We start from the raw sequence: 16,783 nt of genomic DNA on the forward strand, positions 1-16,783 counted from the left end.
ATCAAGGAAGTGACGTCGACGCAGCTTTAGCAGCAGAGAAGCTATCAGGCTTGTGTTGATAATAATAAACTCCTGGACTATGTACAAACTTCCAAATGCATCGTTTTGTGAGTACAGACCATATTTGTACTACTGTAGAAGTTTGGTGTCATGACGTGATTTTAGTGTGGTAATTTTGGAGATACGGACCGGGATCCATTAACCCTTGTACAAAGCTATTCGGGATAACTCAGTAACTCAGCTGATGTTCAGCCAATATCGGAAAAACTGCGGGTGGGCTACTTGGCTGGATGTCACGGTTCAAATGACCCCAGGTTGAATCTACTCCGGAGTATCACTTTAATTTCTGAAAAGGGACATTTTTGATCAGAACTGAAGTGGAAGAAAAGATTTATGGAAAAAAAAGTGGAAAAAAATATTAACATGTATTTAGGTCGTTTTAAAATTAGGTTGTTTTAAAATGTCCCTTTTCAGAAATTAAGTTGTGTTTTAAATCAGGTATGAGGGTTAAATGGAAATATTCCGTTTATGAACCTGAAGGCTGCAGAAACTGAGTAATATTTCTTTATTTCTTCGGTTTGCAGCACAAGCCAAAGCGGAAACCTGTGTGAAACACAGCGCCTCCACCTTTTTATTTCAATCATTTCAAGCAGAGAGCATCAGTCTGAAGCCGATCGGCATATTTGAAGGAATCTTTTCTGCTTTTCTGGCCCATTTCATCCTTTTTTTGGTCCATCTTTGCTGATTTTCACGACTTCTTTCTTTCGTTTTTTCCTTTGGAAACCCTATTTGCATGATGCAGTATTACCTGAGATGTGCACACAGAAAAGGCTCGCACGTGCACGTGTTTCCTGCAGTGACAGAGGCTACACAGATGCTTCTTTGGCTGCTAATTCACATGCATCTGGTTTCCAAAACCACCTGCAACATGGGTTAGTCTTAACCGATTTCCATGGATTATTCTGAGGTTTGTTAAAACATGAGAAGTCGAGTGTCAGGCTGATCGCTTCTTTGGGATTAAATAACCTGTGAGCAGTTCGACCTTTGCTGTGCACATTGCTGGTCCTGAAACTGCCCCCAGGGGCTGAGATACAGCGGTTCACAACTTGAGTTCCAGCCCTCACTTGGCATTTTGATGGCATCTTTGGCTTCTTAACATGACAACTAAATGCATGGCTGTGCATGTGCAGGGTCCCCATGGAGATGTGTTACATCCAGAGGTGGGTAGTAACGAGTTACATTTACTTGAGTAAGTTTTTGAAAAAATTATACTTCTAGGAGTAGTTTTAAATCTCTATACTTTTTACTTTTACTTGAGTAGATGTGTGCAGCAGAAACTGTCCTCTTACTCCGCTACATTAGGCTACAATGAGCTGGTTACTTTTCTTCTTACCTCTTTGGTATTCTACGCCTCATTATTTTTATCCCCCCACGTACGCCTCATTTTAATGTTTTATTCTGACAGAGAGAGAGACTTCCGCCAAAGGCTCTACCACCTGACTGTGTTCCACCAATCAGACGCAGCCGTGCAGTCTGGTCACGTGACCGTACTCGATCTCAGCGGCGGGACGGGTTAGCTTTAGCATTAGCAGTCGTAGCAAACAAAGAAAGAAACAGATGAAAAATGTCAGAACCAACGGTGGGAAATGAAGACGCAGACGAGGCCTCATACTGAAAGCATGTTTACCTTACAAAGAGTGAGAAACAGCAGCTACATTATGTGTCTTCTGTGTCAACCAAAACAAACGCACATTTCAGCAGAAACTCAACATCTAACTTGAGGAAACATGTAGCGCTAAGTTTCCTAAACTCGTTTTTCCCCCCATGGATAGGTGAATGTTTGTTTTTTAGGTTCCATATGGGTTACATATGTTTTAAACATTTCCTAAGTCTCTTTTATTTTTTATTGAAGTTCTTGAATTTACTTGGATTATTTTAATTTAAGCTATTTTGTAATTAATTCATTCATTTTAATTCATTTTATCAATTGGATGAACTCTAATTGGCCTAAAGATGATTATTTAGTATTTTTGTACTTTTTTACTCTTACTCAAGTAATTATTTGGATGACTACTTTTTACTTTTCCTTGAGTCCTATTATTCTGAAGTAACAGTACTTTTACTTGAGTACAGTTTTTGGCTGCTCTGCCCACCTCTGGTTACATCTGTGGGAGGAGCCAAAGAGCAAAATATCTGCCGGGTTCTGAAGTCTTACTTTAAGAAGTTGTTGCTGCAGAGAAGTTTAGCTCAACCTCGGGGGGGAAACTCGGGTCGTGACATTCCCCAGAATAACAGCAGCATCTTTTCTTTGTGGACCTGAAGTTACTGTTAAAGGACGAACAGCATCTGGGTAACAGCGTGAAATAGTCTTAATAGAAATAGTCTGAAATAGACTTTCCGAGTGATTCACAACAACTTTTCACTCGACTTTCTTTTCTTTCATTTCGTTCCCTTCTTTGTTTTTTTTTCATTTCTACAGATAAAACTGTTCAGGCAAACTGAAATGTCCCTTTATTTAATCTTAATTTCATTCATTAGGATGAATTAATTCATACAAATTATAGACAAACAGCTGATGAAACTTCATCAGTTTATCAGCATCTATGAAGCTTTAGCTTTTACAGTAAACAGGGATGTTTGCTGCAGTTTCTGGTATTTGCTTTCCAGCCTCTCAGCATCGTTTTATCCTCCGTGCCGCTCAGCAGGGAGGGCCGCCGCCTCTAAATTCATGCAGACCTGAGGGAGGCAGCTCTGTTCACGGCAGCTAAATCTCTTTATTCACACCCTGAAGCCGCTCTGCAGCTGTTTGCCACATGAATAAATCTGAAGCCTCCGCTGCAGGACAAAGAACCTGCTCCAGTTTGGCTGCAGATTTAACTCACTGAATGTGCACGGAAGCTGTCAGAGAGGCAGCGCTGCAGGCGAGATGTTTGCTATCAGCTCAAATGACACCATCACAAATCGTACGGCTGATAAAGACACACTGCGGTCCTGTTTACATTATATTCTACAAGCACCTTTATGTGCACAGCGCCCCGTAACAACATCGAAACCGCATACTACATACTACATACTTCCATACTGCATACTCATCGATCAGACAGTATGCAGAGCGTTTACCCACAATGCATTTCACTCCTGCCCGAGCCGAAATCAGCCGGCCTGAAGCTGATTTCCCTTAAGCTCTAAACTCTGTAAACTTTAGCAACATTTGAAACATTTTCAGGTGAGAAAGTAGTCGTTTAGATCCCCAACGTGTTGAAAACCTGACAAAATACCGGCTGTTTACCATTTTGTTCCCACGAATTCGGCGCTACTAAAGCTAGCCGCAGTGAGCAACGCACTTCCGGTTATTTTCACAAAATAAAACACCCGTTGTTATATGTACCGTAGTTTTCTACATGTTTTCTCCGTGTTTTCTCCATGTTTGCTGCATGGTTTCTGCTTGAAACTAGCTTGAAATGACGATCGGCGACGTCACGTTACGTTGCATCTTGGGTAGTTTGAGTATGAGTAGTAACCTCATGATGCATACCCAACATTTCAGAGAATCTAGTATGCATCCGGGAACTTCTGCTTACTCAAACTCGCATACTAACGTATGTAGGAGTTAGTATGAGTAGTAGGAGAAGTATGCGGTTTGGAACACAGCCAGAGTCTACGAGCTGCTGCTGCTGCTGCAAGATGGTGCAACGTATAAATCAGTCACAACACCAGTGTGTGGATAAGAAGTGGACCCCCCCATCCTGACCTACTGAAGCTTCAAGTTCAACATTTTGGTCATTTTGAGCCAGAAGTAACCATACTGGCACAAGAAGGTGAAGCTGAAGAGCAAAGCTGTGACAGGAAAGTTGGCTCTTTGCCTCTTTAAAGCATCCTTCTCACACGTTGCTAATGTGCTTAGCGCTCTGCCTGGCTGTCATTAGGGGAATTATGTTCACACAGCGGGTGCTAAACATTGTTTGGTGCTTCGGTTAATCAGCTTGGGAACGCCACCATATGTGCAGAGAAAAGGATGCAACTCAAAGACAAACGCTCTTTAATGCGCGTGTCAGAGGTATTCAGCATATATCTCCATGTAACGGGGACAGAGTGGAAGCTGTTGGTTCTGTTGTCACTAAAGTTAGACACTTCAAACCTCCGATGCTTTTTTAAGTGGAACTACGAAGTTAGACGGAGAAAATTAAACTTCCAGTGTGATGCCTCGGACATTTAGGAAACTCTTCTTACTTGGGCAGGGCGAGTTAAAGGTGTGGTTAAATCTCTTACTAACTTAACTTAAAGGTGGGGTAGGGGATCTTTTTCTGGAACATTTTTTTTACATATTACTTGAAATACTCTTCACACCCCCATTGCAACCAATTAATTAAAAGTTTTGACGCAAAAAAGTTTTAGTGGCCTCTAGAACGTACAAAAACACTGTCCAATCATACTGAAAGGACCGTTAACGATGATTGGATTCTGATGCCGTCTATAAAACTGCAACCTGCTCCTCCCTCCCCCTCCTCCCCCCTGTGCGTGTACCCTGCTCCGTGAACGAATTACGCGTCCAGAAGCTTGGCAGGAAGCTAAACTAGAGCCAGCTTGGCTAGCACCTAGCATTATTAAACGTATAGTTATCATATACTAGATACTAAATACGGCAACGATCGATGCTTGCTGTCAGAACAGCGCTCGTGCACCTTCGTGCTCGTTCATGTACTCCAGAGGCGTGGCTTCGGGGGGAAAGTGAAGAAAAGGGTTGGGACTTTTTACTTGTGTATTTTCAAAATGCAGCTTCGCTGGACTCAGAATCCAGGATCTCCTACCCTACCTTTAACTCGTTATTATCACGTTAACTTGTTAATTATTTAATGTCGATAAGTAGATTTTATTGCGCAGTAATGCAGGTTTTATTATTGTAAAAGTCTGTTGAATGCATCACATTCACACAGTTACAGAAAACACCACGTAGCATGTGCTGTGTTCGAAACCGCATACTTCTCCTACTACCCATACTACTCATACTGACTTTTTGAGTTAGTATGCGAGTTTGAGTAAGCGAGAAGTTCCCGGATCCATACTAGATTCTCTGAAATGTTGGGTATGCATTATGAGGTTACTACGCATACTCAAACTACCCAAGATGCAACGTAACATCGCCGATCGTCATTTCCTGTCAAAACGGCAGCTTCAAGCTAGCTACAACGAGGGTAGGTTCACTTCCTGTTCTCAAAACAAAAGCACCAACTGTATGGTAATGGCTTTCCCTATGATAAAAGGCAACGGGTATTTTATTTTGTGAAAATAACCGGAAGTGCGTTACTCACTGCGGCTAGCTTTAGTAGCGCAGAATTCGTGGGAACAAAATTGTAAATAGCCGGTATTTTGTCAGGTTTTCAACACGTTGGGGATCTAAACGACTACTTTCTCACCTGAAAATGTTTCAAATGTTGCTAAAGTTTACAGAGTTTAGAGCTTAAGAGAAATCAGCTTCAGGCCGGCTGATTTCGGCTCGGGCAGGAGCGAAATGCATTGTGGGTAAATGCTCTGCATACTGTCTGATTGATGAGTATGCAGAATGTAGAATGTAGTATGCGGTTTCGAACACAGCCTCAGTGTGAAGCTAACGAAGCTAACCGGCGCTACTTCCTGTTTTACTTGTTTCAACATAAAAGCACGTATTTCAAAATAAAGTTAAAAAAAAAATAGAAATAAAAAACTCCTGCATTTACAGCCAAGTTGAATTGTCTTCTCAGCGTAGTAGTTCCAGTCTAAAATATCACTTAAAGGCAAAACACACAACTGATAGCAGCAAGTCATTCAAGGAAACAGACAGTGGAGCGAGGCTTCTACATAAAAACTACAGAAAGATGCTGATGTTAAAAGTGTGTTTGCACAACAAATGTTATGGCACTTTCATTCATATGGCAGCACATTTAAAATAAAGCTAAATGCTAAAAGCTATACACTACTTTTGGATTCATTTTTGGATTCTGCGTACAAATGAGATTAATCGTGATTAATCAGGGAAATCATGTGATTAATTAGATTAAACATTACTACTTCTTACCGTAAGTGAGCACGTAGAGCGGCTTGCCGTTGGTGTCCATGGTGGTCAGACAGGGGGCCTTTGGAGAGATGGTGCCCCACCTCTGCAGGGCCGCCTCCAGAGACGGAGGCCCGTTGGTCACCACGCCCAGCGGCTCCCCCCGCATGGCGACCATCTGGGCACCCTCGGCCTTGGGCTGATTGGGGTCCGGCTGCTGGACTGCAGGCGACAGAAAGGAGAGTGAGACGGTCAAACAGATCCTCTGAGCCGCAGAGCTCCACCGGTGGTGATGAGCCGTTGGTTTGAGCAGCTTTAAAGGGACAGTTCGCCTCTTTTGACATGAAGCTGTGTAACATCCCATATCAGCAACATCATTTATGAACATCTTCTTACCCCCTGCTGCGTCCTGTGAGCAGAGTTCCAGCCTCGTTTTGGCGTTGATGAAGGTAGTCCGGCTAGTTGGCTGGGGTTTAAAAAATAAAGCGTTTTGCTTCTCAAAACAATATGCGTTCAACAGAGTAATACATTTGCACAAAATGGTTCTCCAGGAAAAAGTCAGACCTCACAATCTCTTGGCCCTATTTTCTCTCCCTTCGTATCACTGCCTGCTGCCGCCTGCCGACAGCCGCGCCTGTTACGGTGTTTGCTGCTCGGTCTGCACAGCAGGCAGTGATACGAAGGGAGAGAAAATAGGGCCAAGCGATTGTGAGGTCTGACTTTTTCCTGGAGAATGAGTTTGTGATGCAAATGTATTACTCTTTGGAACGCATATTGCTTTGAGAAGCAAGACGCTTTATTTTTTAAACCCCAGCCAACTAGCCGGACTACCTTCATCAACACCAAAACGAGGCTGGAACTCTGCTCACAGGACGCAGCAGGGGGTAAGAAGATGTTCAGAAATGATGTTGCTGATATGGGATGTTACACAGCTTCATGTCAAAAGAGGCGAACTGTCCCTTTAAGGCTGCTCAAACCCAGCCCTGATTCCCATCGTGTCTTTGTTCTCTCCCACATTTTATGAAGATAAATAAGATTTATTTGTGCTGAGACTGAAGGCGTCCCTGAGAGCATCCTTCAGTCCTGTTTTTAAAGCCTCGCGTCCTCACTGGGAGCCCGTGGCCTCGGAGCTGAGAGCTACAGACGGGTTTAATGAGTCAGAATGAACAACATTAATGAACTAATAAGCTTTTACTGAATAAAAATGGTATAAATCAGGGAATTTAAAAAGCTCAGACCTACATTTCTAATCTTCAAAAGGCGGCTTTAAGGCTTTAAGAAAAAAAGGTCAAAGTCGGTCTCGTTTTTGAAGATAACCAAGAACAAAATGTGAATTGACCCCTGAGACCGAAGTCACACAGTGTTCCCTCTTATTCTAAAATGATTGGACTAAAAAGGAACTTGTTTTAAATCAGAAACAGGAAACCTGAAATGACTGAGAAACAGACCAACTATCCAGGAATAGTGCTCTCAGAGGCCTTTAATATTAATGTGTCGGAGTAAGAAGAAACAACAGCTGTTTCATGGTGTCATGGAGAAGATGAAGGTCGTGATGCTGCTGATGTGATTTGTTGTTTTTTAAATTCAGTCACTGAAAAAAAGTGATGCAGATTCAGAAAGCAGAGATTTGTTATTTCTTTTCACAAAGGAAAAAGTGCTGTTGGGATAAATTGGTCGAGCATTTATAGTGTAAAAAGAGCCATTTAAATGTGAAATAACACAACAGCACAAATAACAGCATGTTTTCTGAATGTTTTCTGCACGTTTTCTGCATGTTTTCTGCATGTTTTCTCCATGTTTTCTGCATGTTTTCTCCATGTTTTCTGCATATTTTCTCCATGTTTTCTCCATGTTTTCTCCATGTTTTCTGCATATTTTCTCCATGTTTTCTCCATGTTTTCTGCATATTTTCTCCATGTTTTCTCCATGTTTTCTCCATGTTTTCTGCATATTTTCTCCATGTTTTCTCCATGTTTTCTGCATATTTTCTCCATGTTTTCTCCATGTTTTCTGCATGTTTTTTGTACGTTTTCAGCATATTTTCTACATGTCTGCTGAATGAAAATGTAGCTTTTTTTTAACCAAATTCTAATGTGTGGGTGAGGGAGAATGGAAGATTTCACTATTATCATACATTTTTAACATTTTAACACACTGAGCCTGTCTAACATTTGCTATTCATGCTTAAATTATGAATCATCTTCTGGCTCGGGAGCTTCTGAAACTGAACACAGAAGGAAATATTGATCAGTTAGTCTCTGCCTTGTCACAGCAGACATAAGGGAATAAGGTTCGGCACCAGGAATGATGTCTGAACGGAACATTCTGAGATATTAACTACCAATGAACCAGAAGTGCACACCACCGAAAAGAAAGGCAAGTTAACAGTCGAGCAAAACTTAAAAGTTCTTTAAAAAGCACAAAAAGCAGAATATTTGGGAGAATCTTTACCCTCCAGCAGCTCCTCAAAGTCATCCACGAAGAACTCTCTTAACGGCGGGCGTTTGGGTCTCTTCAGAGTGTTGACGAGCTGCTGTATTTTGGCTGAAACTCTGCTGCTGACTGGAACACCTGCAGAGCACAAACACCTTTTAATTAACCTAATCTCACAGGTGCACATCCCACCATCTCACCTGCTAAACACAGAAAGGAAAGGGAGCTCTTTAAGTCGACATCTAATTGCTCTAAAGTGGGCAATCAGCTGTACCTTCACTGGAAAAAAAAAGGAAAAATGAGATGAGAAGTGGGCTCAAATTGCTCTTTCAGGTAAAAAAACCTTCGTCAGAGTGTGAGCTGTAAGACAGAGAGGTGGAGGGGAGGATAAAGAGCTCTGATATGGATGGAAATAGATGCTCCGACATGCTCGGTTTGAGCCAAAACCATCACAGAGTGGCTGGAAGAGTTCTTGGTCTTCGGTCCACCGGTGGTGAGCACATCGTTTTGGTCTCTTTTATATCTGTTAGAGCTGTTTGAACATACTTTAACACACTTTAGGGTATTGGTCATCAGTCATGACACCCGAGTTTGTAGCTACCTTTGATGGAGCAAGAGATGGGGATTCAGTTTGGATGCTGTGGTGTACGGTTGGGTTGGCTGGGAAGACGAGCAGTTCGGTTTTAGAGAGGTTCAGTTGGAGGTGACGGACTTTCATCCATGTCGATGTGTCAGAGAGACTGAAAAAAAACTGGCATGAAAACTGGCTTGATTGAAAACTCTCTCGAAAAGATAATTGCCCTGAGCAATTGGGGGGGGGGGTCTCTCCGTCGACAGAGAGATGGTGTTGATTAATAGGCGTCGTAGAGCCGGCTTCCCCTGCATTCACTTACGACAACTTGACTTGAAAAGAAGTACATTTTCTGCTGCCTCTTCCTTTTTGGCATCTCTGCCTCCTTCTTTTCTCTCTTCTCTTCTCAGTTTTATTCACCGTCGGCCATCGGTGACTAACAGAAGCTCCGATATAGTTCGTCTCTGACGTAATATCAAAGTTCCCGGGCCGGCGGCCGGGTCGCGGACAGCAGTCTGTGATTGGGTGAATGTCCGCTCAGCTTGACCAATGCCTTTTCATGCAGCGTAAAGGGGGCTGAGGTGCGCTCCATTTTGTATGTTGGTGCTCTACGAGGGTGGGCAAACAGGTTTACCTTTGGAAAATGTAGGGGGGGGGGGGTGAAATCTTGCTTTAAAAATCCCCCACGGGTGCGACGCCCATGGGACCGACATGTTGAGCTGGGTATCGTCAGCATAGCAGCGGTATGAGAAGCCATGCGATGGTTTCTATCCCCTCATAGTGATGCTGATCTCTCAACAAACCTTTTTAACAACCACGTTCTTCCTGTTGTGGAGGAAGACTCGTTACACGTTCATCGACTTCACCTAAAGGATCTTTCAGTTTCAGTTAGAGATGTGAGGGCTGCCTCGTTTTCAAACCTGGTTCCAAAGAGCAGAGATGATCCAAAGGTGTTAAATATATCGATACTCCTACTCCATCATATTCTCCCCTTCAGCATCTTGGTTCTCCGTTCCTACTCCAGCTCGTCCTGTTGGTCCACAACGTTTTTTAACACTATTGAGGACATATCATATCACTGCTGTGCAGACGACATTCAGGTGTATATCGTGTTTAAGCCCCAAGATGTTTCTTGGCTACAGATTCTGCACAGGTGCTCAGACTGAGTCCTTGTTTGTGTCTAAGGTGATGGAAACTCTGGGTCCACTTTCCTTCTTCTATCGGGACCCTTCAGGTAACTTTGGACTCATGTCATCGCTCTTGTTTTCATCCTGAAGGAAATGTTGCAAAGTTAGGTCCCGTTGTGTCCCGCTCTGAACTGGAAATTTGTTATTCGGGTGTTTATTTCATCACATCTGGATTATTGTTCTTCTTTGTCCACCTCAGTGGAACATCTGCACAATAAGTCCAAGAAAGTCTGAATGCTTGAAAGCAAAATATAAGGAAACAAAGATGCTTCAAGACTTTGCAGATGAAAACGTCTCTGAACTAAAGTCAAAACGATCAGGAGCGAAACTTATCTGATTGTAATTCTCCCCGTCACCTTTATCTTTAATAAGAAACGTTTGGCTTTAACAAACAGATGTTACAGATGTTCTGTTGCTGCTGTAAAACCAGAGGAAATGATTTAAAGTGACATAAATCACAGGTTACATCCACAGACAAACATTTCATGGTGGGAATTAGTTTAACTAAAGCTCCTCTTTAACATCAGAAAGGCGAACACACCCACCCCCCGCTGTGGGAAGCACAATAAGAAGACTTATAACTCAAATAGCATCAGCCAAACATCCCCATCAGCTCCCATCTGTGAACTCTGGCAGCTGATCTGTCGAGCTGCTTCGCTGTGAGCTGCGTTCAGAACCTCAGCGACCGCCGCGTCTGATGAACGACCGTCTGATGAACGACCGTCTGCTTTCCAGAGATCGGACCACTAAACTCAGAAAAGGTGCCATCCTTGGACGGACGTCACATTTAACAACAGCTCTTTCAACTTTTATCAGATTTGTTTGACTTTCTATAAGCTGCTCGTGACACAAAGCTGAACAAAGTGAGCTGCGCAGCAAAGACTGACGACTGGCAGGTCTTAAATCCCGAGTCCCCGTCACGACTAGGGCTGCAGCAATACACTAATCTCACGATACGATTCGATTTGATACAATTCAATACAATTCGATACAATTCGATACTATTCGATACTATTCGATACACGATATTCAGCCGATAAAATTTGATTTGATATAATTCGATACAATTCGATACAATTCGATACAATTCGATACTATTCGATACTATTCGATACACGATATTCAGCCGATAAAATTTGATTTGATATAATTCGATACAATTCGATACAATTCGATACACGATATTTCAGCCGATACGATTTGATACAATTCGATACTATTCGATACAATTCGATACATGATATTTCAGCCAATACGATTCGATTTGATATTTCGATACAATTCGATATGATACACGATATTCAGCCGATAAAATTTGATTTGATACAATTCGATACGATTTGGTACAATTCGATACAATTCGATACACGTTATTTCAGCCAATACGATTCGATTTGATATAATTCGATACACGATATTTCAGCCAATACGATTCGATTTGATATTTCGATACAATTCGATACTATTCGATACTATTCGATACGATACACGATATTCAGCCAACGATACAATTCAATACGATTCGATTCGATACAATTTGATACACTTACATCATTTTCTGGGGGAAAAAAGGGACAGTGTGATTTGACATAAATCGTTGCTGATTGGACCGGTGGTCCGACTTTTGACCCGGAAGGACAACACCGCCAGACAAACAGAAACAAACAAACACGTCACAAACGTGAGAGCTGCGCAATTTATACAACATTTTTATCAACTAATTTAACACTGTTTTGTATAATGTGACCCCCTGGCATTGTATTGTATTACCTTAATGTTCTGTGTTTTCACTAATTTTAATGTCTGACTTTTCAATAAAGTTTGCTTTAAAAAAAAAAAAGAATTAAATTAAAAAATAAATAAAAGAAAAGAAATAAAAGAAATAAATCGATACTTTATCGGGAAACGAAATATCGATATATATCGCAGTATCGATAAAATTGCTCAGCCCTAGCCACGACTCACCGTCTCCGGTCTCCATCAGCTCGGCGTTGCCGTACTTGGGCGTCTGTCTCTGAGCGGCATTGCTGGCTCCCGGCGCCCTCTCCACCTGGATCCCGTCAGCGGCGGTCGCGTTGGGGGCGTTGTTGGTGTAGCCGGTGACATCTGGAGGGGCCGAGTGGTTCTCTGGGGGCATAAACGGGAGGAGGAAGGTCTGGTTAGTCCCCCACAACCCACACATATCCTGCTGTTAAAGCGTTGTTTAAAGGTCAGATGCACGTTGTATCGTCTGTGCATGCAGTCACCTTTAAAAGGTGCCGTTAAGGTGGAGCTCTCTGTTAAAGTTTTCATCCTGAAGGCGTAAAACATCTGTTGAACTGAGGTGTAACTTCCCCCTGAAAGCTTATCGTGTCCGAGCGTCAGCTGAACTGTAAAAGCAGCTTAAAGGACAGTTTTATGAACATAAAGCTGCATTTTCTGTGCCAAAAACAGTTCAGTTGTTTTCAGCTTTAAACTAAAATCACACTTGAAGGGTCAGTTTTAAGATCTAAGAGGTTTTTGGGGATAATTCTAACTCTGAGGTTTCACTTGAGCTGTTTGTACTGACAGAAGTTGAGGTTTAATTTGAAATCAAACATCTGTTTAAGTTTCCTGCAGTTACTAAAAACCTTAATACTTCCCTCAGGTCATTATATTTAGCTTCCAAGCAGCCAGACTTTATTCTAATCTTTTAAAGTAACAGAACTCCAGGTTTTCTGAAGGTTTTTCAGAGTTTTTCTTAGGACATTTTCTGCTTTTTCACTAATTTTCAGTCCATTTTTTCTTTGTTAAGCCACTTAACTCTGACCTGTGAATCATTCAGGCAGGAAAAAGGCTCCTAACTCAAGGGATGAACCAGTGTTGTGTCCACACAGAACAGACAACTTAGCAAAGAAGCCGTTTTAAACCGGATCTTTAGGCTCTTTGTTCCCAGCAGCCTGTCACAGAGACACATCATTTGTTCCCATTTCTTTAGCTGCATGTGTGAAAAACAGCAAAGATAACACAGTGTGACAGACAGAAAACAGGATTTCTGCAGCAACAAGGTGATTCCCAAAGAGCTGTTAGCTGAAAACTTGGCATATCTCAGCATGGTGTGCAGTGTGTCCTTAAAACATTTGAGGAAACTGGACAAGTGGAGGACAGAAGAAGAAGTGTCAGGCCTAAAGAACTATCTCCAGCAGATGAACAGGATCTGAAAGTGATGTCCTTAAGAAAGAGGATAATATATATATTCTATTATATTTATACAGTGACTGCTGAGTTCTTCTCAAATTGATTGATTTTTATTTATTTATTTGTTTATTTAGTCATTTATTATTATTATTATTATTATTATCATTATTATTAATTAGTAGTAGTATTTTTACTAGAATTGGTATTATTATTGTTGTTGTTAATATACAATCATTGTAAATATTTATAATTTTTTTGAGCTACTTGACTAATTTGAATTTCCCCCATTGGGGGATGAATAAAGTATTTTTCTTTTTCTATTCTATTTCTATTTCCTTATTCAGGTGAGCGGGTCGGGGGGTCTCTGCACGTCTGAGCAGCACCGTGCAGAAAGCATGAAACATTTACAGCCAACACGCTGTGGAAAACAACTCAGAAACGGCTTTAAACTTAAAGAAACGGGGTGTTTGGACCAGCTGACAGCCAGACGGCAAAGATCCAACAGAAGCAGCAGGAGGCTGCAGCCACTGGTCCCAACAGCTCTCATATCACCTCCTTTCTTTGAAGGAAAAAAAGACTCCATTTCTCTTCACCTCAACGTTCATTTTCAGGTTGATTTTCAACCCATTTAGTGCCACATTCAGATGGCGTGCTTGATGTTTCAAAGCTGCCAGCAGGCCTCCGGTTCTTCAGCTCTTTCACGCGGCCCGGCCGTTCAGCGGCATCAAACGGTGCTCACTGGTTGGTTCCCGGGAGGCGCCGGAGCGTGAAAATATAAATCTAAGCGGAAAGGTAGAGCCTGTGATGTCATCAGCTACTCCTGTTTATCCAATCAGAGCGCTCGCTTCAGTTTGAACCAACAGAACAAATAATCTGCCTGCATCTGTTTATATTACATCTGTGATGTCATACGAGTCACCTGCACTCAGTTTCTGCTGCAGTAACATTTACTACAGAAACTATCTATTATAACAGGGTTATAATGTTATAACAAATTACGCAAATTAGAGTTAATCCAATTGATAAAATAAATTTAAATTAATTAATTAATTACAAAATAGCTTAAATTAAATTAATCCAGGTAAATTCAAGAACTTCAATAAAAAATACTGTGTTCCACCAATCAGACGCAGCCGTGCAGTCTGGTCACGTGACCGTACTCAATCTCAGCGGCGGGACGGGTTAGCTTTAGCATTAGCAGTCGTAGCAAACAAACAAAGAAACAGATGAAAAATGTCAGAACCAACGGTGGGAAATGAAGACGCAGACGAGGCCTCATACTGAAAGCATGTTTACCTTACAAAGAGTGAGAAACAGCAGCTACATTATGTGTCTTCTGTGGCAACCAAAACAAACGCACATTTCAGCAGAAACTCAACATCTAACTTGAGGAAACATGTAGCGCTAAGTTTCCTAAACTCGTTTTTTCCCCATGGATAGGTGAATGTTTGTTTTTTAGGTTACATATGGGTTACATATGTTTTAAACATTTCCTAAGTCTCTTTTATTTTTTTATTGAAGTACCTGAATTTACCTGGATTAATTTAATTTAAGCTATTTTGTAATTAATTAATTCATTTTAATTTATTTTATCAATTGGATGAACTCTAATTTGCCTAAAGATGATTATTTAGTATTTTTGTCTGTCTGATTGAATGCTTGTGTTAACAAATAAATCAGACGTTACTCAACAGTTACTCAGTACTTGAGTAGTTTTTTCACCAAGCACTTTTTTACTCTTACTCAAGTAATTATTTGGATGACTACTTTTTACTTTTACTTGAGTCATATTATTCTGAAGTTACAGTACTTTTACTTGAGTACAGTTTTTGGCTGCTCTACCCACCTGTGGTTACAAGATATAAAAATAAGTGATGCAACATCTCCTGTGATCTCATGTGGAGGCGATTGTGAGAAACTAATTCTTGGATTATAGAAGTTGATGTGGCAGGATCAGCACAGAGTGGGTCAGGTTTTCATATCCACCAACAGCAGGTCTTTTCATCTAAAACATTTACAGTTCCTTTTAAAGTCTTCACCCATCTGCTGCTCTACTGTAATTCAATTCAATTCAGTTTTACTTATAAAGCGCCAAATACAACAAATGTCATCTCAAGGCACTTAAATAATAAAGTCCAATTCAAGCAAATTGGAATTCCATTAATTGTAATCATAATTATTTATAAAATAATCCAATTCATTCATATAGAGCCAATTCAAAAACAGTTTCCCAGCTAAGGAAACCAACAGATTGCACAGAAACTTGTCTTCAGTCCAATCTCCCGTCCTGAGCCTGTAAGCTGCCAGATTCTATGGAAAACATGTGAATTCAGGCTTTTCCGCATATTTCAGTGTTCCTTTGCTTTTGTTTCTGTTTAAGTTAAAGAGAAAGGGATGAAAAAAAGGGATGAAAAGCAGATGCTGGAATATAAAAAGCATTTAAATCTACTCCAAAATAAGTTGACAAAGTCATAAATATGGGCATAATATGGGCTGTTCAACACCTAAATAAGAAGAAGTTTGATATGTGCCATTTCTAAACCCCCAAATGATCAGGTAATCTGGACATCATCGAGTCTCTGAGGGAACTTCTCTGAATGCTCACTGAAAAAAGCGACTTTTTGGTGAAGTAAACTCTATTAGAGTAACTGTCATCATTTCTACCTTGTGTTTCTAAGATTCAGTAAGAACTCGAGCTTCTTAAGTAAAATTAAACATTTTATTAACGTAATACATGAATTATGGGGGAAGAGTAAGTTTTACTTAGGTTTCCTCATATAATTTAAATGTTTAATAGTTGTATGTACATAAACCTAGAAAAACTACATAAACTTTACTCTGAAAGTGTATCGTTAAAATCTACTAAGTTACTTCATAACAGCAAATACTACAGATATATAACATTTACTTAAACTTTTGAGTAAAATGATGTTCCTGCCTATGAAAAACTATTACACTGGAAAAAAATCAAAGTCTTACCAAGTATATTTGTCTCATTTCTAGTCAAAATATCTCATTACACTTAATATAAGACACAACTGCCTAACAAGTACTATTTCAGCCAGATATAGGGACTTGTTTGAAGACAATACATCTGGAATATCTTGTTAAATGAAAAAGTCTTGAAAACAAATTGTTTTGAGTCGGATTTCATATGAAACAAGCTTTTTTTTTTTACATTTGAAGAGGTTTTTAAGCTAATTTCAAGATCACTTTTATCTCAAAAGTCCCAAATATCACATCTTATTTCAAGAAATCTTGACAAGCCGATTTTCACTAGTTCCATTGGCAGATTTATTTTTGCTTATTTCAAGCAAAAACGTCTTGTATTTGCTGTTTTTTTTACTTATTTTTGGAGGGGCATTTTTTCCAGTGTAGACTTTACTTAATATGTTTAAATAAATATAA

The 16,783-nt window shown here is 40.6% G+C and overlaps 1 protein-coding gene across 9 annotated transcripts in view; it reads right to left on the reverse strand.

The window, feature by feature from the left end:
• LOC142398604 (disco-interacting protein 2 homolog C) overlaps window positions 1-16,783 on the reverse strand; it is a 262,105-nt gene that overhangs the window by 70,677 nt on the left and 174,645 nt on the right. For all 9 annotated transcript variants that reach the window (XM_075482675.1, XM_075482674.1, XM_075482671.1 and 6 more), the window contains 3 exons: window positions 12,185-12,346; window positions 8,480-8,599; window positions 6,053-6,250 (listed from right to left, as the gene is read on the reverse strand). In XM_075482675.1, the coding sequence (XP_075338790.1) occupies window positions 6,053-6,250; window positions 8,480-8,599; window positions 12,185-12,346 (480 nt within the window). The remainder of the gene's footprint in view (window positions 1-6,052; window positions 6,251-8,479; window positions 8,600-12,184; window positions 12,347-16,783) is intronic.

Source organism: Odontesthes bonariensis, chromosome 14, assembly GCF_027942865.1.
Source record: "Odontesthes bonariensis isolate fOdoBon6 chromosome 14, fOdoBon6.hap1, whole genome shotgun sequence".
Lineage (NCBI taxonomy): Eukaryota > Metazoa > Chordata > Actinopteri > Atheriniformes > Atherinopsidae > Odontesthes > Odontesthes bonariensis.